Here is a 24,223-nt window from a genome sequence, read left to right as displayed (position 1 = left end):
TGAGTTAACCACTTAACTATAGTATAAAGGCTAAAGGAAAAAGTAATAAAAATAATTACAGTGACTTTAATTTGTTAACAAATACACAACATAAAATGAGGTAAATTGTGACATCAAAAATGTAAAAGGTGAGACTAAAAATGTAGAGCTTTTGTCAGCTATTGAAGATAAGTTGTTATCAGCATAAAATGGATTGTTTTATCTATGAGATGGTCTATGTAAGCCTCATGACAACCATAAGGCAAAAATCTAGAGTAGATTCACAGCAGATTAAAAAAAAAGAGAGGTAACAGAGCATACCACATTGAAAATCACCAATTTACAAAGGTTGGCAGAAACAGAAGGAAAAAGAAACAATGCAAATACAAAGCAACCAGAAAGTAATCAATAAGATGATATTAGTAAGTCCTCACATATCAATAATTACTTTATGTAAATGTATTGAATTCACCAACTGAAAAGCACAGAGTGGCTGAATGAATTTTAAAAAAAAAAGATCTAAGCATATGCTGCCTACAAGAGACTCACTTCAATTTTAAGGGCACACATAAGCTTAAAGTGTAGGGATGGAAAAAGGTATTCCATGCAAGTAGAAACAAGCAAACCAAAAAAGTAGGTATAACTGAAGTTAGACAAAATAGACTTAAGTCAAATGGTAACAAGAGACAAAGCCCATTACATAATGATAAAGATGTGAATTCATCAAGAAGATGTATCAGAAATATATACACACCCAACATCAGAACACCTAAATACATTAAGCAAATACTAACAGATCCGACAGGAGCAATACAGAATAATACAATCATTGTAGGAGACCTCAGAAACCCACTTTCAGCAGTAGATAGAAAACCCAAAGAGAAAATCAACAAGGAAACATTGGACATGAACCATACTTTAGACCAAATGGACCTAACAGACATATATAAAACATTCTATCCAGCAGCAACAAAATACACATTCTTCTCAAATACACACAAAACATTCTCCAGAATAGATCAAGTGATAGGATGCAAAATCAAGTCTTAGCAGATTTAAGAAGACTGATATCATGCCAAGTATTTTTCTGACCATAATGGTATGAAACTAGAAACTGACAACACAAGGAAAGCTGTAAAATCTACAACTATGTGGAAACTAAACAACATGCTCCTAAACAACTAATGGGTCAAACAAGAAACCAAAAGAGAAATCAAAAAATATTTTCAAACAAAGGAAAGAGAAACACAACATACCAAAACCTATGAGATGCTGCAGTTCTTAGAAGGAAGTATATAGTGATAAATAAATATATTAAGAAATTAGAAAGATCGAAAATAAACAATTTAACTTTACACCTCGAGGAACTAGAAAAAGAATATACTAGAGTGTTTATAGAAGAAATATACCTTAACATAATAAAGGCCATATATGACAAATCCATACCTCACATCATCCTAAATGGTGAAAGACTGAACAAGCTTTTCCTCTAAGATCAAGAACAAGACAAGATGTTCACTCCCATCACTCTTATCCAACGTAGTACTGGAAGTCCTAACTAGAGCAATTAGGCAAGACAAAGAAATAAAAGGCAACCGAATCAGAAAAAAAAATTACATTGTCATTATTTACAGATGATATGATTTTACATATAGAAAAACCCAAAGACTCAACCCAAAAAAACTGTTGGAACCAATCAAGAATTCAATGAAGTTACAGGATATAAAATCTACACACAGACATCAGTTGCATTTCTATACACTAATAATGAAACAGATGAAAGGAAATAATTTACAATAACATCAAAAACAAAATGAAATACCTAGGAATAAGTTTAACCAAGGAGGTAAGAGATCTGTATAACAAAACTACAAGACTTTGTTGAAAGAAATCAGGGAGACACAACTGAAAAGACATCTATATCATGGATCAGAATAATTAATATTATTACAATATCAATACTACCCAAAGCCATCTACAGATTCAATACAAACCCTATGAAAATTTGAATGGCATTTTTCATAAAAATAGAAAAAAACAATCCTAAAATGTTATGGAACCACAAAAGACCCTGAATAGCCAAAATAATCATGAAAAAAAGAAAAACAAAATAAAGCTGGAGGCATCACACTTTCTGATTTCAATCTATACTACAAAACTAGTAATTAAAACAGCAGGTTACTGGCATAAAAATAGGCACATACAGCAGAAACACAGCACAATAGAAAGCCCAGGAATAAACCCCTGTAGATATGGTCAACTAATATAAAAGAGAGCCAAGAAAACCCAAAGAGGAAAGGATAGTGTCTTTGACAAATGGTGTTGGGAAAACTGAACAAACACATGCAGAAATATGAAATTGGACCCCTCTCTTACACCACTCACAAAAATTAACTCAAAATGGATCAAAGACTTAATTATAAGACCTGCTACCATAAAACTCCTAGAAAAAAAACACAGAGAAGCTCCTCAACATTGGTCTTGGCAATGATTATCTGGATATGACACCAAAAGCACAAACAACAATAACAAAATCAAGTTGGACTGCCTCAAACTTAAAATCTCGGCACAGTAAAAGAAACTATCAATAAAATGAAAATGCAACCTACAAAATGGGAGAAAATATTTGCAAACCAAATACCAGGTATGGGGTTAATATCCAAAATATATAGAGAGCTTATATAACTCAATAACAAAAAAACCCAAACAATCCAACCAAAAAATGGGCAGATGAACTAAGCATTTTTTTTAACGTCATCCAAATGGCCATTAGGTACATACATGAAAAGATGCCCAACATCACTAATCACCAGGGAAATGCAAATAAAAACTACCATGACACATCACCTCACACCTGTTAGAGTAGCTATCATCAAGAGGACAAAAAGTAACACGTGTTGCTGAGAATGTGGAGCAAAGGGGCTACTTGTACTCTATTGGTGGGAACGTGAACTGGTTCAGTCACTATGAAAAACAGTATAGAGTTTCCTCAAAAAATTAAAAATACACCTATAATATGATCCAGCCATTCTACTTCTAAAGGAATGAGAACAGGATATCAAAGAAATATATGCACTCCCATGTTTATTGCAACATTATTCACAATATCCAAGATATGAGACCCTAAATGTCCATCAATGGATGAATGAATAAAGAAGATGTAATAAAAATGGAATCAATTTATATATTAAAATAATTGATTTTCTCAAGTTGGCCCATCCTTTCATTCCCAAACAACCACTCCTTCGTCATGATATATTATTCTTTTACTCTGAAGTTAAATTCAATTTGAAAATAGTTTATGTAGCATTTGTATGTATGTTGATAGGTTTGATTGGCTATTTTTATCTTCTGTTGTCTGTGGTAAGTAGCATCTAAGGTAATCCTTAATTATCCCTACCCCTATGTTCACACTCACATGCAAACTGTCCCCTTGAGTGTGGGCTAGACTTAATGACTTAGATATAATGAATTGCCGGGATCCAGCTCCAGCCGGGGTGGGTCTCTCGTAGGGAAGGACGGCATCAGCGAATGAGGAGACACAGATACAGGATAAGGTTGCAAGCATCTCCTCCTGACAGCCTCAGAGGAACTTTATTTATATGTTAGGATATTTTTATTTTTCCATACTTTCGTAACATGTGATTATGTTTTTTTTACAATTTATCGAGATAATCTTAGATCATTCTCTGGATTACAGACATAGCCTTCTTTCATTTTTCCTTTGTAATGATTAACATGACCTTTATTGATTTCCGCTATTGACTTTCGCTAAAACTAAAAAACAGTACGCAAAGAGAAAGGTGCTAGACAGAGCATGACCGTCTTGTTATTTTGTTCTATAGAAACTAATTCTTCGTGGAATTAGTTTCATTATGGTTGCTTAGATAGGCGTAACTAAGATGAGTAGTCACTTTATCATGAAACCCCAGAAATATTCCCACAATTATAAAGATTGCCATAAAAAAAATGAAAGAGAGTAGCAGGAGCCAGCTGTGGAGTCTCCTGTTTTTCAGGATCGTCCCCCATACTTGGACCTTGTCAAACAGCATGAGTAGCTTGGCTCGCGCCAAAGAAGAAAAGAAATAATTGATGTATTAAGGACTGCAAAGCTTTCAATACTACTAGTAGAGGGAGGGGATGTAGACAATAAACACTTGATTATAAATTATTTATTGAGTATTTAGTGCCTTTCTGGAGAGGTATGTCCAATAAAACCCAGTAATTCCTAGTTCTAATTTACTATCTCATGGTAAATCAACTCCTTTCTACTTCTCCTGTGACAATTTGTACTTTGATAACTTGATGGCTATCTGATTTTCTTCTCTGTGTTCTGTATTTGTCAATGTGCCTTTTTTTTTTTCCCCTGAGGCCCTAAGCAATTTGGTGATAAGCTACCTTTCAACACTCACCTGGTACACACCAACCCACCCCCAGAATGCAGTGAACCTTCTTCCCATCCTTCCTTTGATGTCCCTGATTGCCAGCCCATGGATCACACAATGTTCTTGGGCCTCCTGAGCAGCCTTTCAAGCCCACCTTCTGGCCCCAGATTTACCTGGATGGGAAATAGGTATTTATAGAAAATGTCAAAGTATCACTGAAAATTCTGCCCTCAGTATTCCATAAGGGAACTCGATGACTTGTGCTCATATATTTGATTTCTTTGCAATGTAAGCTATACTTCCAAAGTTTTTCCTCATGATCAAGAAGGCAAGAATTCCAAGACACATAAGAAAAATCAGTAACTTCTGAATTTATAATCAGAGATGTTAAAGACTCCAGGTCAGACAAATTTAAGTAAGTGGAGCAGTCCTCAATAACCAGCACACACCCCAATGACCTTAAAATCCCACTGTGACTTTTTAGGGTGCTGGGAGATGCTTATTCCCAAGTACCACTATCCCAACAATTTCAGAGGAGAAAAAAACATGAACCCAGACTTAGGGAAAGTCATCCCCAGAGCTTCCAGCACCCTCACTGGCTTAGGCTAAGACTTTTGAGGTTTACCTCTTTCAAGACCTATGGTAATAGCACCACGAGCCTCCACCAATCCCATATCCTGAGTCAGCTCAAGAAGTCATTTTCAAAGTCTCAGTAGCCAGGGAGGACCTTCTCCAATAAGGAAACTGTGTGTCGCATTCACTGAAACCCTGAAATAGAAGCAGTACCCAGAGGAAGCCACAGCAGAAAGGAGCTGGAGTAAAACCATCTAAAAAAATAGAAACATCAAATAAGATCATGAGTGTGAATGCACTTTGCAGTTTCTAAAATTGGTATTTTTACTGTGCCTTCTTTAAGCATTCCCTAAGCCACCCAAACTACTCTGGTGTTCCCTTATGTTCATGTCGTTCGTGTCTGTGAGGTCATTTATGCCACTTTGTCAGCCATATGCTCGTGTTGCGTTGCCATTGATTTTTCTGTATTACTTGCTGTCCTAAGTGCATCAAAGGTCCACTCTTTCTTTTTGATTCCTCTCACATTACATGTAACTGTGATGTGTAAACAATTTGTATTACCTAAGACTTTAGATATAAAAATGAGTCAGTTTCATTCAGGTAGTTGGACAGAAGGCAATCAAATAGAAGCTTTTTTTAATCTCTCAGTAGCCTGTATATGGTTTTAAATGTAATTTCATTGCTTAAGTCTGGTAAGATACATTCCAAAAAATATTTATAAATAGACATGCTGTTATAATAGTGTTTCTCCTCCTGTTATTGAGGAAATAAATTGAATACTTTAACTCTGGAAATGCCTTAACCTTTACAGTTCTGCCAGGAGCCATAAGATAATGGTTTTTCACAGACTTTCTCTTCTTCCTTCACTATGGCTGCCCCTCTTCCGTAAGTGTTGTGCATCCTACTGTCTTTGCCTACAACCTGTCAACATTTGACAAATGTACTTTGAATGACTGATAGTCATGTCCATTGCATGCTGTCTCCTGATATGAAGGCTCATTGGAACACAGAAATGTTCTTGCTACTAAAAGGTTCAATAATCATACAGCAACTCATCTCTTGAGTACTAAATATACAAAGAAGTTCTCTTCATCACAGCTACTGATTCTCTCCAGTTATTCAACCATGAGTGTCTTGCATTCCATCCTTGGAGTCCTTGCTTTGCTGTCCATAGTTCCTCAAGGTAAGACAGAAATCTTTCATTCCAGAGATATGAAAATATAAATGAGAGAGAATAAAAGGTCTTCCAAGTATTTGAAAATAAATTAGTCAGGTGCAGATCGTACCACACAATGAAGAACGTCAGAGGAGTGCTTTGGCCCTAAGAGGAATGGAGAGTTGATGCTAAGGACAGATTCATAAGGTGGTCCCCTTCAGTGATTTCACTTATTTTGAACTCTAACTTAAGGACTACTGTTTGATCCAAAGATGGTGAGAGGATGTTCACAGAGCACAGGAAACTTGGGAAATTGAAACAATGGAAGTGAGTGATGATTAGAATGGCCAAGGGTGAAGAGGAGGCTGCCCCATCATTATCTGTGGTTCACAGAACTCTGATCACCAATCTTGGAAGGGTCTCAGTAAAAATGACTTTGGGTATGTTGGGAATTAAGATTCCATCTTAACACTATCCAGGTGACCAGTTATACAGGCATATTATTGAATAATCAATCTAACCTTCCCAAGTTAATTTTTAAATCCACCAATAATATATGATAAAAATATATTAATCATTGGATTTATAAATGGGGTTTATATTATTATCTATGGACTTACCTATCTCTTCTGATGCACCCACTACCTTAGAGCACATTTTAATAGCTGGCAATTCAAGATTCCCCTCATTGTTCTTGTTTTTTTATGTATTTTTGATGAGATAAAATTCACTCTTTTAAAGTATACCATTTCAGTGGTTTCCTATATATTCATAAAGTTGTGCAACCATCACCACTATCTAATTCCAGAATATTTCATCACCCCATAAAGAAACTTCATGTTCATTAATAGTCATTCCCCATCCTCCCCTCCCTTCAGACCCTGGCAGCCACTAATCTACTTCCTGTCTCTATCAATTTACCTATTCTGGATATTTAATATAATCATACAATACGTGACCCTTAGAGTCTGTTTTCTTTCACTTGGCATGTTTTTCAAAATTCATCCATGTAGCATGCTTCAGTGCTCAATTTCTTTCAATTGATGAATGGTTTTCTATTGAATGGATACATTACCTTTTACTCATCCATTCATCAGTTAATGGACATTTGGATTGTTTCTACTTTGAAACTATTATGAATGATGTGCTGTGAACACTTATAGCCAAGTTTTTTTGTGGACATATTTTCAATTCTTTTGAGTATATAACTTGGAATAGAATTGCTGTGTTATACAATAACTATGTTTAGGGGCACCTGCATGGCTCAGTCGATTAAGCATCTGACTCTTGATTTTGGCTCAGGTTATGATCTCGGGGTCCTAGGATCGAGCCCTGAGTCGGGCTCCCCACTCAGTGTGCAGTCTGCTTGTCTCCCTCTCCCTTTGCCCCTCCCCCTGCTCGCTCTCTCAAATAAATAAATCTTTTTTTAAAATAACTATGTTTAACTTTCTGAGTAATTGTCAAACAATTTTCCACAGCTGCATGCTTCATCTTATAATCCCGCCAGCTGTGCATGAAGGTCCAATTTCTCCACATCTTCACCAACATCTGCTATTGTCTGTCTTTGTTATTATCATTATCTTAGTTGCTATAGCAATATCTCATTGTAGTTTTAATTTGCATTTAATTTGCTACTTAATGATGTTGATCATCTTTTCATGTTTTATGGGCCATTTTTATATCTTCTTTGTAGAAATGTCTATTCAACTCCTTTACTCCTTTTTTAATTAGGTTGTTTTTTATTATTGAGTTGCCAGTTCTTTGTATATTCTGGACCCTAAACCTTTATCAGACATAGGTTTGCAAATATCCTCTCCCATTCTGTGAGGGTTTTTCTTTTTTTTTACATTTTACTGTAAATGCTTGCTGTACCAGTGAGTATGTTTTCAGGTTCAAGCAACAAACAACTCAGATTCAACTGGCTTAAACAATAAAGAAAATATATTATTGCACATAAGAAGTCCAAAGGTCAGACAATTCTGAAATTGGCTAATGCAGCAGATCATCCACACCGTCAAGTATTGGAAAAGAGTCAGATTTATCCTTGACTAGATTTTCCTATGGTCGCAAGATACCTGTCACTGTTTTGAACATCATATCCAGATCCACCACATTACACCAGAGTAAAAGGAGTACATTTCTTCATTATTGACAAGGAATACTTTCTCAGAAGTTCCCCAGAAATGAATTGCATACCCACCCTCAAACTAATCACTGGCAAAGAAATAGAGAACACTATCATTGGCTTAAACTAATACAGATTTATGCCTAGGATATCTAGAAGAATGGTAGATAACCAAACATTAGGGTTCTGGCTGAAGGAAAACATATATTAGGATTCTGTCACCTAAGCACATATATCTATACGCTATTGTTTAGTTTTGTCACCTTGCTTTACAATTTATATAAATGAAATGATATTGTAACTGGCTTACTTTACTCCATACGACATGCATGAAATTCAAATATGTTGCTGTGTACAACTGAAGTTCATTAGTTTTTATTCCTATATAGTGTTCCATCATAGTAATATGCCACAGTACACTTATTCATTTTACTGTTGATGAACATTTAGATTGTTTCTAGGATTTGGCTGCTATAAATACTATTACTGCTATGAATTTTTGCTCAATGATTCTTGTTGTATATGTGAACACATACTTATCAGATATATACCTAGGAATTAAACTTTTTTCATAGAACATGTGTATCTTCAACTTTAGGAAATAATGCCAGAGAGTTTCCCAAGTTTTCCTATGTGACACCGAGAGAGCGAGAGAGAGAGAGAGAAACCAAAGTGAGAAATTATGACTTATGGGAGTTTGTGCAATCTTAGAAATTTCCTCAGTGAAGGAGACATGGCTTTGAGCCCAAATGTACTGGACAGTTAGAACCAAGACTCAGCTTCCTCTGTTCCCTCATTCTCAGTTGATGATTTCTTTTTATTTCACCAAGAAAGTAAAAGTACCAAGAGATAACTTCCTCATTTTCCCACCACCATATGCCTTCACCTAATTTTATCTTACTCTGCCTTCTCTCCATTCTGATTTAAGGTTAACCCCTCCACTTTCAACTAGATTTTTATCCCCACTCGCTTTTTAAAGACTTCACTCATGAAGTCAAACATTGTTTCTTGCATCATGAATCCCCACCCCTAAACAAATTATTCATTTTACACAGAAATATGCCATAACAGTTCTCATCGAAAACTCTCCTCTTCAGCTCACTGCCCCATTTACCTACCCTATGGAAAAGATCTTCATTAATCTTTATTCAGTATCTCTGCTTTTGTCTTCTGTATTTTTTTCTGTTACTTTTTTCTGAGAAAGTTCTCTACTGATGTTTTAATTTATCATAGAACACTTTAGACATTAAAAGATAAAAATAAAAAATATAACCTAATATAATTTTTTTTTCTCTTTTCAAAGCCAGGACCTCATTTTTTAAAGACACATGCTCTTTAGAAACCTATAACTGCAGAATGAAGTGCAATGCTGATGAACGTGCAATCAGATACTGCTCTGACTGGACCATCTGCTGCAAATGGAGGAAAACTAAACTTAAGAAAAAAAAGAAGTGGTAGGGACACCTGGGTGGCTCAGTCAGTTAAGCAGCTGCCTTTGGCTCAGGTCATGACCCCGGGGGTCCTTCATGATTTCAGGGTCCTGGGATCAAGTCCCACATTGGGCTCCTTGTTCAACAGGGAGACTGCTTCTCCCTCTGCCTGCTGATTCCCCTGCTTGTGCTCACTCACTCTCTGTCTCACTCTCTGACAAATAAATAATAAAATCTTAAAAAAAGAAGTGGTGAAATGTCCAACTCCATCTTCTTCAGATTCCAGGAAAAGAAACTGAAAGTGTTTAAAACTCTCTTTTCTATACAAGGATAATTAATATGAAGGATAAATGAAATTCGTGATAATTATATGTTTAAATGGTTAAAGTAAATATGAATTTTATGAAGGCTTACACTCTTTTCATGTGTGTGCTTTTACATTAACTTCCTTCATTTATATCCACTACCATGTTGTTGTTTCATCTATAATACTCTATCTCAGCCCCATAATGTACCGTCTGATCTTTGGCAAGTTCTAGAGTCTCTCTCTACATCAGTTTCCTTATCTACAAAATGAGATAACAATAGTACTTACATCATGGTGTTAGGAGAATTATATTAGTAGATGTGAAGTTCTTAAGCAGTGCCTGACCCCAGTGTAAGCTCCGTGTTAACTGTAATTTCATGGGACCAGAGAATGTGATCTGTTCTATAGCTTTTTGGAATTTATTGAATCATTCTTTGTGATCTAAGATAAAATTGATATCTGTTAAAATTTCATGTGGTCTTGAAAATAGGTATATTTTCTACTTGTGAGATATACAATCTTATATAACCAATATATTTATTCAACACTATTATATTTCAATAATCTAGGACTGGAACACTGGTAGTGAGGACTAAGAAGAAAGAAGAGATTCGGGATGGATTTCAGAAGTAGGATTGATAGAATTTATTTTTTTTTTGACACATTGAAGTAAAACTTTTATTTTTTAATTAACATATATTATTTGTTTCAGGGGTACAGGTCAGTGATTCATCAGTCTTACACAATTCACAGAGCTCACCATAGTACCTACCCTCCCCAGTGTCCATCACCCAGTCACCCCATCCCTCCCATCCCCCATCCAGCAACCCTCAGTTTGTTTCCTGAGATGAAGATTCTCTTATGGTTTATCTCCCTCTCTGGTTTTGTCTTGTTTCATTTTTCCCTCCCTTACCCTATGATCCTCTGTCTTGTTTCTCAAATTTTTCATATCAGTGAGATCATACGATAATTGTCTTTCTCTGATTGACTTATTTCGCTCAGCATAATACCCTCTAGTTCCATCCACATCATTGCAAATGGCAAGATTTTGTTTTTTTGATGGCTGCATAATATTCCTGTGTGTGTGTGTGTGTGTGTGTGTGTATCACATCTTCTTTATCCATTCATCTGTTGATGGACATATGGGCTCTTTCCATAGTTTGGCTATTGTGGACATTGCGGCTATAAGCATTGGGGTGCACGTGCCCCTTCGGATCACTACATTTGTATCTTTGGGGTAAATACCCAGTAGTGCAATTGCTGGGTCGTAGGGTAGCTCTATTTTCAACCTCTTGCAATTGCTGGGTCGTAGGGTAGCTCTATTTTCAACTTTTTGAGGAATCTCCATACTGTTTTCCAGAGTGGCTGCACCAGCTTGCATTCCCACCAACAGGGTAGGAGGGTTTGCCTTTCTCATCCTCACCAACATCTGCTGTTTCCTGATTTGTTAATTTTAGCCATTCTGACTGGTGTGAGGTGGTATCTCATTGAGGTTTTGATTTGGATTTCCCTGATTCCAAGTGATGTTGAGCACTTTTTCATGTGTCTGTTGGCCATTTGGATGTCTTCTTTGCAGAAATGTCTGTCCATGTCTTCTGCCCATTTCTTGATTGGATTATTTGTTCCTTGGGTGTTGAGTTTTATAAGTTCTTTATAGATTTTGGATACAAGCCCTTTATCTGATATGTCATTTGCAAATATCTTTTCCCATTCTGTCGGTTGTCTTTTGGTTTTGTTGATTGTTTCCTTAGGATTTTGATGGATTCCTGTCTCACATTTAGGTCTTTCACCCATTTTGAGTCTATTTTTGTGTGTGGTGTAAGGAAATGGTCCAGTTTCATTCTTCTGCATGTGGCTGTCCAATTTTCCCAACACCATTTGTTGAAGAGACTGTCTTTTTTCCATTGGACGTTCTTTCCTGCTTTGGATTGACAGAATTTAGTGGCCATAGGACATAATGAGAAGAAGGTATGAAAGATGATACTGTGATTTCAAAGCTGGCAGAGATGGTTAGCAATACAGCTCATTAAACTGAAGAGTCCAGAAGAGAAAGTAGGTTAGGAGAAGGGGGAGAGTCAATAGGAGATGTTTCAGCATAATGGAGTCATGCAGAGGATATGGTTATCAGTCCACTGGGCACATTTGCAAAAGTGTAACTTTATTTTTTTTAATAAATGAACCTAATTCCTATTATGAACCTCATTCCTCCTGGTCACAGAAACTTAAACTCGGTGTATTCAGAGTTGCTTCTTTTCTCTAAATTTTTTGTAAGTTCAAGAGGACTTAAACAGTGGTAAGACATCTGAGAGAGCATTGATTATGTTAACATTACCAACATAATCATCATTCCTGCTTGGTCTTCGGTCCCTAGCCAATGTATAACTGCTAAGTTGCTTCTTGTTTTTCATAAAATTCTTAAAACTCTTTGGGTGAGGCTCATTCTTTAGTGTATGGGATGATTCTGCCACTCCAGCATCATTCTAGTTTACTAGACGTTCCAGTGGGAATAGCTATTGTTCCACCACATCCATGGTGATGTCAGTCATACAAGGGTTCTACTATTACTCTCTTCCCACACTGGGAGAACCTGTGTGAGGGAAGGGGGGCCAATGCTGTGAGACTACCTCAGACCTATCTACCATTGAAAACCAGTCAGTCAGTGTGCTACGCTATGGTCTTGCCGCCTCACTGAGCTCCATTCACATAAAGAAACACCAGTGCACCTTGCCATCAGACTACCCAGAGCTTCTATCCTCCATTACCTCCTCCCATTTCCCTTGCCTCCCACTATATGAAACCCAAGACCGGAGAGAAAAACAGGGACACCCCTCCCCCTCACTCTGTGTACTGTTCATCTTCCTTCACTCCTATTCTATCCCTCTTCCTCTACCTTATTCAAGACTTGGTTTAGGGAATGAATAAGCTCTTAATTCATCTGCACTCTCCAAAATCTATCATAAAATCCGAATCCAAGAGTTCCTTCCAGTGCCCAAAAGAACATAGTCTTTTTTTTTTTTAATTCAATTTAGTTAACATATAGTGTACTATTAGTTTCAGGGGTAGGATTTAGTGATTTATCAGTTGCATATAACACCCAGTGCTCATTCCATGAAGTGCCCTCCTTAATGCTCATCACCCAGTTACCCCATACACCCTCTCCCCTCCCCCACAAGCAACCCTCAGTTTGTTTCCACCCCTTTGGGGGCCATCCCCTGCTTGCTCTGTTCTCACAGGTCTGTGCCACCTCTGTATCTTTCTCATGCCTCCAAAATGCACTGAACAGCTGTGCAGATTGCTCACTGCACAACCCTAGGGGGCACCATTCACAGAGGCAATGAGGTGCATTGCACAACAGTACATAATGGCTTGGGGGGCCCCCTTCCATACTTCATACACTTTCTTTGTCATGTCAGAGTACCTCAAAGACTTCCCTGAGTTGGCAGTTCTGAGTTCCTTTCCCCATTTGTGAGAGAGTCTTGCACAGAGATATATTTCTCTATTATAAGAAAACAAAAGTTCATTATGACAAGTGGGAATTAATGCATGTCTCAGTATTGGGGAGAAGTTTGAGGAATGGTGAGGAGAGGGGAACCATGGAGCATATAGGCCTTACATGAAGGGTAACTTCTATTCAGTTCTAGCAGATTCTTGCCATGCAAGGGATGCCAAAAGAATGTTGCTATATCTTCTGATTTATTTGATAGAAGTAGAAATCTGGATTTTTAGGGGCATCTGGCTGGCTCAGTCAGTAGAGCCTAGAACTCTTTTTTTTATTTTTTACCTTCCTTAAGTTCTTTTAATTTAAAATCAATTAATTAACATATAGTGTATTATTAGTTTCAGAGATAGAGTTTAGTGATTCATCAGTTGCATTTAACATCCAGTGCTCTTTATAACACGTGCCCTCCTTAATGCCCGTCACCCAGCTACCCTATTCCCCAACCCCCTCCAGCAACCCTCAGTTTGTTCCCTATAATTAAGAGTCTTATGATTTGCCTCCCTCTCTGTTTTTATCTTACTTTATTTTTCCTTCTCTTCCCCTATGTTCATCTGTTTTGTTTCTTAAACTCCACATATGAGTGAAATCATATGATATTTGTCTATCTCTGACTGACCTATTTTGCTTAGCATAATACCCTCTAGTTCCATCCACATTGTTGCAAATAGTAAGATTTCATTCTTTTTGATGGCTGAATAATATTCCATTGTAAATACACACACACACACACACACACACATACACACACACCAGATTTTCTTTATCCATTCATTTGTCCATGGACATCTGGACTCTTTCCATACTTTGGTTATTTTGAACATAGTCTTTTGACATGCAGAAGTCTGCTCTTTCTCTCTTTTCGAGGGGAAAAGGTACACATTGTTCGGAATATAATATTGGTGAATTAAGTGTTTTAGACTTTTGAAAACGGGGGGAAAAACAGATGAAATATGTTTTTTTTTAATATTCTTAAAATCAAAATCTAACAAATTAGTAAGAAATTTCCCAAGCAAAATTCAGGTGTAGGGTAGGCAACTTCTAAGATGGCTTTCAATGATTCCTGCCTCCTGGTATCCATGCTTTTATGTAATCCTTTCCTATTGAGCCAATTGCTTCTAATAGATAGTATAGAGTTGACTCTTGAACAACATGGTTTGAACTACATGGCTCCACTTACACACAGATTTTTTTCAATAAATATATAGGAGGGGTGCCTGGGTGGTACAGTCTGTTAGGCATCCGACTCGGTTTCAACTCAGGTCATGATCTCAGGGTAGTGAGATAGAGCCCTCATGGGGTTCTGCACTCAGCTGGGGGTCTGCTTGAGATTCTCTCCCTCTCCCCCTACCCCTCCACCACCTCCCCTATGCTCTCTCTCTCTCTTCAAATAAATAAATCTTAAAAAAAAAAAAGATGTGGTATATATACAATGCAATATTATTCAGCCATAAAAAAAAGAAGGAAACCCTGCTATTTGTAACAACATGGAAAAAACCTAGAGGATATTATGCTAAGTGAAAAAAGCCATATATAGACAAATACTGTATGATCTCACTAACATATGAAATCTCAAAAAAATCAAACTCATAGAACTAGAAGGTAAAGTGGTAATTGCCAGAATTTGGAAAGTGGGGGAAATGGAGAGATGTTAGCCAAAGGAAACAAATTTTCAGTTATAAGATGAGTAAGTTCTGAGGATCTAATGTACAGTATGGTGACTCCAGTTAATAAAATAATGTATACTTGAAATTTGCTTAGAAAGTAAATCTTACATATACTCACCACCAAAAAAAAAAAAATTGTAACTATTTGAGGTGATGGATGTGTTAATTAGTTTGATTGTGATAATCATTTCACAATGTATATGTACTTCAAATCATCACATTTGATTGTTTAAACATAAACAATTTTTATTTGCTAATTATACTTCAATAAACCTGGGGAAGAAAAGTTATAAAGAATGGTTGGGGTAACAGATATGTTCACTATCTTGAATGTGATGATGGTTTCCAAAAAGTATATGTGTCAAAATTTATCAAATTGTACACTTTAATATTTAAATTTTTATGGCATTTATATCTCAATAAAGTTTTTTTAAATAGTGATAGCTATTAAAAAAGACCTTGACAGAATATTATGCAACTTTGAAAAATATCACTTATGAAGAATTTTAATGAGACAAAAAATACTTATGGTATATATCATGTTAGAAAAGCAGGATATCTGATTACAAGTATATGATTCAGAACTATTCATAACAAAATATTAAATAATAAACTAGGCATACCTAAAACTTTCTTAAGAAACACATGGGTTGTTTCTGAGAGATGGGGCTCAAGTGTTAACTTTTCCTTCTTTGTAATTTTTAATATTTTATAAATTGTCCAAAATTAGCATTTAATTTTTGTAGTAACAAAAAAATTATGTTTGTTTACTTAAAAAAAGAAAAAGTATAGTTCTCAGGTCTCCACTAGTACCTTTGGAAAATCCAGGTCGGGGAGCAGTGCCTTTGTCAATAGGAAAAGCTGTCAAAGGGGGAAAGGGCCGTCAGTTTTTTCCGCACATAAGCATTACCAGCTTCTCTGCCTCAGGGAAGATCAGTGTAGCATATCTACCTGGAGCAGGGCATACCCCAGACCTGAGAGGTTTGTATGGGAGGGCGTGCTCAACCTTCCCTTTCTGCACTCTGACAGCCAGAGTCAGACCCTGCCACCAGCCTCCTCAACGGAGGCTCTCAGCCATGAAGCCTCTCCTCATTGTGCTTGTCTTGCTCTTCTTTTGGGACCCAGTGGTGGCAGGTAAAATGGGAATTTTCTGGTGCGGGGAGGCAGGTCATTTGCCTAGAAGAGCAATTCCACTAAGCAAACCTATGAATGTCTTCCCACCATGGACCCTTCTATTTTCAAAGCGGAAACAGCATCAACCGGTCTGACATTAGCAAAACCTGAGCTTGAATCTTGGCTCTCCAACTTTTGTTAGCCATGCAGCTTTAAGCAAAAGTCTAATCTTCTCTGAATCTTAGTTTCTTTATTCACAAAGTGGCAATAATACTAATCTCAGCGTCCTGTAAGGATTAAGTGTGATAATGTATAGAATAGGCCTGTACATCACACGTAGGGTACCAGGCTCATGAGAGCTATCATTATATCATCATTAATAATACCCCATCCTGTTTTGCCACTATTGTTTTGTCCCTAAGTGAGGAACATGTCTAGGCATAATAGTCAAAACCAACAAATAGTGATAACACAATTTGTTAAGCTTTCTAATTTGCTGAAATTGCTTATAGTAAATTCATTATTTGTAGATGCCTTAGATACATGGAGAAACAGATTTGGAATGGCTTGTTCCAAGAGAATTAATAAGCTTTATGTGCTAAAAGAAATGTCTGATCAGATGAGAGCAGGTAGAGAGACATGAGAGAGAGCACTGACTGGTCTCATAGTTTAGCTTGACCATATTCATTACTGACTTTAAAAATCCCTTCTTGAATATTCTCTTCACTCAGGGCTACTGAGTCAGTTCAAATCCAGATGTTATAGGATCCCATTTAATTTCTCATCCTCCCTCAAGTAACCTCTAGGCAGATGAACCAGATTTTTGGGTCATGTGACTCAATAGGCTGGATTTAAGAATCCATACAATCCGGGCCTCTTGAAGTTGCTGATGGGACCAATTCCATTATGGTTTATAGCAATGCATTCATGGCCTCTAGACTTCCAACTAGATAGTCTACAATATTGCCTTTAGTGCCTTATGCATTCCCAAAGCTCATCATTTCCGTAGGAATTTCTTATCTTGTTATGCAGACCACTACGCTTCATCTTCTCAGGCTTTCATCTTTTTTTTTTTTTTTTTGCATGTTAGGAACACCTCTTATTTTTTTTTTTATTGCCATGTATTTTTGTTATTATTAACATATAATGTATTATTTGTTTCAAGGGTACAGGTCTGTGATTCATCAGTCTTACACAATACACAGCGCTCACCACAACACATACCCTCCCCAATGTCCATCACCCAGCCACCCCATCCCTCCTACCCCCCTCCACTCCAGCAACCCTCAGTTTGTTTCCTGAGATTAATAGTCTCTTGTGGTTTGTCTCCCTCTCTGGTTTCGTCTTATTTCATTTTTTCCTCTCTTCCCCTATGACCCTCTGCCTTGTTTCTCAAATTCCACATATCAGTGAAATTATATGATAATTGTTTTTCTTTGATTGACTTATTTTGCTTAGCATAATACCCTCTAGTTCCATCCACGTTTTGATGGCTGCATAATATGCCAGTGTGTGTGTGTGTGTGTGTGTGTGTGTGTGTGTGTATACAACATCTTCTTTATCCACTCATCTGTTGATGGACATCTGGGCTCTTTCCATAGTTTGGCTATTGTGGACATTGCTGCTATAAACATTGGGGTGCACCTGTCCCTTCGGATCACTACATTTCTATCTTTGAAATATAGCCACATTGGAATTTAGGGTTTCAATGTATGAATGGAGGCGGAGGGGGAGGAAAGCTGTAGTTAATTTTTTTTTTCAATTATAGAACCAAACATTATAATCAAGTCTCCTTGGAATCTAGTTTGATAAAAATGGAAGTACCGGGCGCCTGGGTGGCTCAGTTGGTTAAGCGACTGCCTTCGGCTCAGGTCATGATCCTGGAGTCCCTGGATCGAGTCCCGCATCGGGCTCCCTGCTCAGCAGGGAGTCTGCTTCTCCCTCTGACCCTCCTCCCTCTCATGCTCTCTGTCTCTCATTCTCTCTGTCTCAAATAAATAAATAAAATCTTTAAAAAAAAAAAAAAATGGAAGTACCAATTCTACAGTCCAGAAAGACCCATAGTGAATTATCTTTCCATTCATTTTCTTTCCAGGCTTGAATCCACTGGCATCAGAAATGCACAGGAAATGCTATGGGAATGGTATCTGCAGACTTGAGTGCTCTACAAGTGAAATGTTAGTTGCCTACTGTATGTTTCAACTGGAATGCTGTGTCAAAGGAAACCCAGACCCCTGACAAGAGAAGCCAGAGAATGCCAATGAACTTGAAAGTCCTCGACATCCTTTCCACCATCTTTCACACAGCAAAGGAATTTAGATTACACTGTGACACTGTCATGTGCCCACAGCTGTGGGTTTTTAGCATTTTTTAAAAAGCCATCAGAATCTTAGGATTTTGTATTTGAAAAGCTGAGCTGCTGCCTTCTTCAAGACAGCTAAGCTTCTCATGAAAACTTAGGATATATTTTATCTCTCTTTCCTCATAGAAAGGATGTCTTAATTATTTATAGAGGCTTTGAGTTGCAGAAATATCTTTTCACACCTAAGCTTTACCCTTCCATCCCTTCAGCTCTCCATTCACTTTCTCTTTGGACTGTGCATCTTAGAGAAACAGATCTGCCCTAGGCCCTGATGACCTTGTATGCTTCTCACATAGACTGCATAGACAAGGCTTAACTGCAGGTTGGCCGAAGTCTTGACTGAGTCTGACCATGCAGTTCTTCTTGAAACACAGGAAAAAGGCCATGTTGTAATGGGCAGTCACGAAGCAGGTTCTCAGCCACCTCCCTGGTTTCATGAAGTGAAAGCATGGGACTTTCCACCTCAACCTCCTCAGGTTCAGCTACAGGCTATCAGACCACTTGGCTATCATTTACAGTTGACTCCTCAGCAGCAGAGGGGCCCAACATCTCTGCCACCCATCATCTGGCCCCTTTGGTTGGGTTCCTCCTGTGGCCCTAGGAGCTAACACCATGCTGATCTTACTTTGCTGTGTATGTAAGTAATACATTTTCTAAGTTCATTTGGACTCACTGTTTTCTTTCCCAGTCAACCTTATGAAGGTGTGGTAGGCAAACCTACAACTTCTCCTGTCAGGAAATGAACTCTGTTATTAAAAATGGTAGCTGCAAACTGTTTTATTCTTTGATACAAAGTGTGTATATTACACAAGCAACCTCTAGCTTTTCTGGGCTCCTGTAAATATGGAACTGAAAAGAAATTGGTTAACTATGGCTAGTCTCTGTACATGGACACATCCAAAAGAAATTTAATTCTAAGATCAAAAGCCTTCTTTAAAATAATGTATTTACCAAATATCTCAGTAAAGCAACAAAATGTGGAAGGGTATTGTCACAATTTAGAGCAAACTTCCTTCAAAATTCTTTTCAGATACCACTCCCTGACATCCCACTCATCAGTGGCAAAACTGCACTCTCTAAAAATAATACATGGTTGGGCGCCTGGGTGGCTCAGTTGGTTAAGCGACTGCCTTCGGCTCAGGTCATGATCCTGGAGTCCCGGGATCGAGTCCCGCATCGGGCTCCCTGCTTGGCAGGGAGTCTGCTTCTCCCTCTGACCCTCCCCCCTTTCATGCTCTCTCTCTCTCAGTCTCTCTCTCTCAAATAAATAAATAGGGTCTTTAAAAAAAATTTTAAAAAAAATAATACATGGTTTGCATCAATAGATGAATGGATAAAGAAGTGGTGTGTGTGTGTGTATGTGTGTGTGTATAGTATATATATAATACAAAGTAATATATAGATATATAATGTATATACCACTTCTTTATACATATAAAATATATAAAATATATCTATATTATATATGTAATATATATAAAATATATATGTAATATATATATATATATATACACATTGGAATATTAGTCATAAAAAAGAATAAAATCTTGCCATTTGTGACAATATGGGGGGACCTAGAGGGTATAATGCTAAGTGAAATAAGTCAGACAGAAAAAGATAAATACCATATGATTTCACTTATATGTGGAATCTAAAAAACAAAACAAATGAACAAACAAAACAGACTCTTAAATACACGGAACAAAGTGGTTGCCAGATGGGAGGTAGGTCGGGGGATGGGTGAAATAGATAAAGGTGATTAAGAGATATAAACATCCAGTTATAAAACAAATAAGTCACAGTGATGAAAAATACAGCATAGAGAATAGAGTCAATAATATTGTAATAATGTTGCAAGATGATATCTGGTGACCAGACTTATCATGGTGAGCACTGAGTAATGTGCAGAATTGTTGAATCAATATGTTATACACCTGAAACTAATATAACATTGTATGTCAATTATACTTCAATAATAAATAAGAAAAAATAAAATAAAGAAAGAATAAAAGTGATACTTTTATTCTAGAAGTTGGAATAGAGATTCTGAGAAGACTCGAGAGCAAGTAAAAGCTCTGTCCTTAAGGAAATTCATTTTTACTTAGAACTGACTTAAATAAGAAGTGGAACTGACCTCTCTCAATTAGCCAAGGAGCTAATGAACTAGAATTGCCTTTAGAGATTCTGAGATCAGGGCAACAACCACAGAGATCGATTTTAACCTGGTCTTCTCCTTTCACTCAGCTTATCTGGATTGGGACTGACTCTCTTCACCAGTTGCTTCCTGTGACCATAAGCCAAGAAGATACAGACATCCTCTTCTCCCTCCTCTTCTCATATGTCACAGGATATTTGAATTTTTGAATGTGTCCTAAAATCAGTTAGAATATAAAAATGATCATGTATGGCTTGCTTAATTGGATCGGAATTCCATAAAGAGCAGGATGTTGATTTTCTGATGCTTTCTACTTCAGGACATTTATCATTCAGGATTTGCCTTTCAAATCCTATTAGCTTGCTTAAATATTGGAAACGTCCATTTATTTGTGTATTTGCTTGAATGTGCAACTCATGCTCCTCTGAGTCAACAACTATGAATTATTTGCTTTACTCCAAAAGAGTTCATTCTCTTTTTGAGTTTTCTCAAATAGCTCTTTTGAATTATCAAGTAAATTGCAGATTTCTTTGTCTTTGGGTTTAGGTACTGGAGAATTATTGTGACCTTTTGTGATGTCATGTTTCCTTCATTCTTCATGTTCCTTGGAACTTGGTGTTGCTGATCTCACATCTCAAGTAACAGTGTCTTCCTCCAATCATTACTAGCTGCATTCAGATGGGAGACACTTTTTGTTAGTCTTGCTTATATCTGGGGCTTTCTCTGACCTTGTATGGATAGACCTGCTCCATAGTTCAAGTGCCCTGCTGTGGCAGAATTCTTACGTTTTTATGTCTTCTCTCAAAATTCAATGCACCAGACTGATGGCTAGAAAACTTGTTTTCCCAAAGGTAGAGCTACGGCCCAAAATTGTGATTTTTCCCTTGCCATAGACTTTGCCTTCCCTACTGTGTGCACTCCCATCTGCCAGGGCTCATTCTTGCCACCACACTTAGAAGCAGACACAAGGAGCCAGCCACAGAGTGGGGAAATATGAGTTTGGCACTCAGGGAATTAGGGAAGCCTGCAGGCCAGGTGGCTACCACTACACATCTATTAGAATGACCAAAATTGAGAACATTGACAACAACAGTGCTGGCAAGGATGTGGAGTAACAGGAACTCTATCATTGCTGGTGGGAATGCAAATGGTACAGCCATTTCAGAAGACTGTTTGCGAGCTTCTTAAAAAACTAAACATACTCGGGGCACCTGGGTGGCTCAGTCAGTTAAGCGGCTGCCTTCAGCTCAGGTCATGGTCCCAGGGTCCTGGGATCGAGCCCCGCATCAGGCTCCCTGCTCAGCAGGAACCCTGCTTCTCCCTCTCCCACTCCCCCTGCTTGTGTTCCCTCTCTTGCTGTGTCTCTCTCTGTCAGATAAATAAATAAAATATTTAAAAAAAAAAAAAACTAAACATACTCTGATCATACAATCCAGCTGTCACACTCATTGGTATTTATCCAAAGAAATTGATAAAACATAAAAACCTGCACATTCATGTTATTAGCAGCTTTACTGATAATTGCCATAACTCTAAGGGAACCATAACATCCTTCAGTAAGTGAATGGATAAATAAACTATAGTACATCCACAATGGAATATTATTCAGCACTAAAAACAAATGAGCCATCAAGCTGTGAAAAGACATGAAGGAGACTTAAATTCATATTGCTAAGTAAAAGAAGCCAATCTAAAACGGCTATATACCGTATGATTCCAACTATATGACATTCTGGAAAAAGCAGAACTATGGAGACAATAAAAAGATCAGTGGTTTACAGAGGTTTCAAGGGAGGAAAAGATGAATAGATAGAGCACAGAAGATTTTTAGGGCAGGGAAAATACTCTGTATAATACATAATGATGGACACATGTCAATACGTCCAAACCCACAGTATGTACAACATCAAGAGTAAAGCTTAGGGGTGCCTGGCTGGCTCAGTCGGAAGAGCATGCAACCTTGATCTCAGGGTCATGAATTCAAGCCCTATGTTGAGCATAAAACTTACTTTAAAAAAAAAAAAGTGGGGGCGCCTGGGTGGCTCCGTCGTTAAGCGTCTGCCTTCGGCTCAGGTCATAAACCCAGGGTCCTGGGATCGAGCCCCCGCATCGGGCTCCCTGCTCCACAGGAAGCCTGCTTCTCCCTCTCCCACCCTCCCCCCGCTTGTGTTCCCTCTCTTGCTGTGTCTCTTTCTGTCAAATAAATAAATTTTTTTTTTAATTTAAATTTAAAAAAAGAGTGAAGCTTAATGTAAACTACAAACTTCGGGCAATAATGATGTGTCCATGTAGATTAATCAGTTGTAACAAATGTATCATTCTTGTGCGGGATGTTGATAGCAGAGGAGGCGGGGCAGGGGAATGTGGGGGCAATGAGTAAACAGGAATCTCTGTACCTTCCACTCAATTTTTCGCTGAACCTGAAACTGCTCTTTTAATAATTACAATCTATTAAAATTTTTTAAAAAGAGGGAATGATACTGACATATCTGCTGATATATGCTACAACATGAATAAATCTTAAATGCATTATTTTTTTAAGATTTTATTTATTTATTTGACAGAGAGAGACCCAGCAAGAGAGGGCACACAAGCAGGGAGAGTGGGAGAGGGAGAAGCAGGCTTCCCGCCCAGCGGGGATCCCGACGCTGGGATCATGACCTGATGACCTGAGCCAAAGGCAGACACTTAACATCTGAGCCACACAGGCGCCCCTTCAAATGCATTATGTTAAATTTAAAAAGCCAAATTTTACTGGTTACATGCTATTGGAGTCCATTTTAATGCCATTCTGAAAATGGCAAAACTATAGGGTCAGGAGACAGGTAGGTGATTGCCAAGAATTGAGGGCAACAGGAGAGGTTTTCTACAAAAGCATATGAAGGAATATGACACAATTGCTCTATATGTTGGCTGTGGTGTGGTTACACAACTGTATTTGTCAAAGCTTAAAAACGCACACTCTAAAAGAGGATATGTTTACTCAATGCATATTACTCCTTAAGAAAAATGAGTAAGAGGGTATAAAGTTTGTTTTTAAAAAAAAAAGGAGTAAACATATCTTTATTTGCAGATGACACAACTTCTATGCAGAAAATCATAAAATGTAACTCAGAAATATTAGAATTGGTGAGTTTAGCAAAGTTACAGGATGAAAAGTTGTCATAAAATCAGTTGTGTTTTTATATACTAGCATAAAAAGAAAAAAAGAAAATGAAACTTAGAAGACAATTCCATTTGATAAAGAAGATGTGGTATATATACACAATGGAATATTATGCAGCCAATCAAAAGGAATGAGATCTTGCCATTTGCAATGACGTGGTTGGAACTGGAGGGTATTATGCTGAGCGAAATAAGTCAAACAGAGAAAGACATGTATCATATGACCTCACTGATATGAGGAATTCCTAATCACAGGAAACAACCTGAGGGTTGCTGGAGTGGGGGGTGGGGTGGGAGGGATGGGGTGACT

General features: G+C 37.6%; 2 protein-coding genes across 2 annotated transcripts; both read left to right on the top strand.

Moving 5' to 3' along the window:
• Positions 1-6,062: 6,062 nt before the first annotated feature.
• Positions 6,063-9,676, top strand: LOC110588627 (beta-defensin 43-like). Its single transcript, XM_021698977.1, has 2 exons — positions 6,063-6,120; positions 9,522-9,676. The coding sequence occupies exons 1-2, from the start codon at positions 6,063-6,065 to the stop codon at positions 9,674-9,676; spliced, it is 213 nt and encodes a 70-aa protein (XP_021554652.1).
• Positions 9,677-16,194: 6,518 nt separating this feature from the next.
• Positions 16,195-18,469, top strand: DEFB134 (defensin beta 134). Its single transcript, XM_021698999.1, has 2 exons — positions 16,195-16,252; positions 18,327-18,469. The coding sequence occupies exons 1-2, from the start codon at positions 16,195-16,197 to the stop codon at positions 18,467-18,469; spliced, it is 201 nt and encodes a 66-aa protein (XP_021554674.1).
• Positions 18,470-24,223: the final 5,754 nt, after the last annotated feature.

This window comes from Neomonachus schauinslandi, chromosome 2, assembly GCF_002201575.2.
Source record: "Neomonachus schauinslandi chromosome 2, ASM220157v2, whole genome shotgun sequence".
NCBI lineage: Eukaryota > Metazoa > Chordata > Mammalia > Carnivora > Phocidae > Neomonachus > Neomonachus schauinslandi.
This window is presented reverse-complemented; position numbering and strand designations above follow the sequence as displayed.

What these genes read in the sequence shown, in the direction of transcription:
- LOC110588627 (XM_021698977.1), top strand. Translation starts at nt 6,063, where the DNA reads ATGAGTGTCTTGCATTCCATCCTTGGAGTCCTTGCTTTGCTGTCCATA. An exon ending in GCTGTCCATAGTTCCTCAAG is followed by an intron (nt 6,121 to 9,521) that starts GTAAGACAGAAA and finishes CTCTTTTCAAAG; the next exon opens with CCAGGACCTCATTTTTTAAA.
- DEFB134 (XM_021698999.1), top strand. Translation starts at nt 16,195, where the DNA reads ATGAAGCCTCTCCTCATTGTGCTTGTCTTGCTCTTCTTTTGGGACCCA. An exon ending in TTGGGACCCAGTGGTGGCAG is followed by an intron (nt 16,253 to 18,326) that starts GTAAAATGGGAA and finishes TTTTCTTTCCAG; the next exon opens with GCTTGAATCCACTGGCATCA.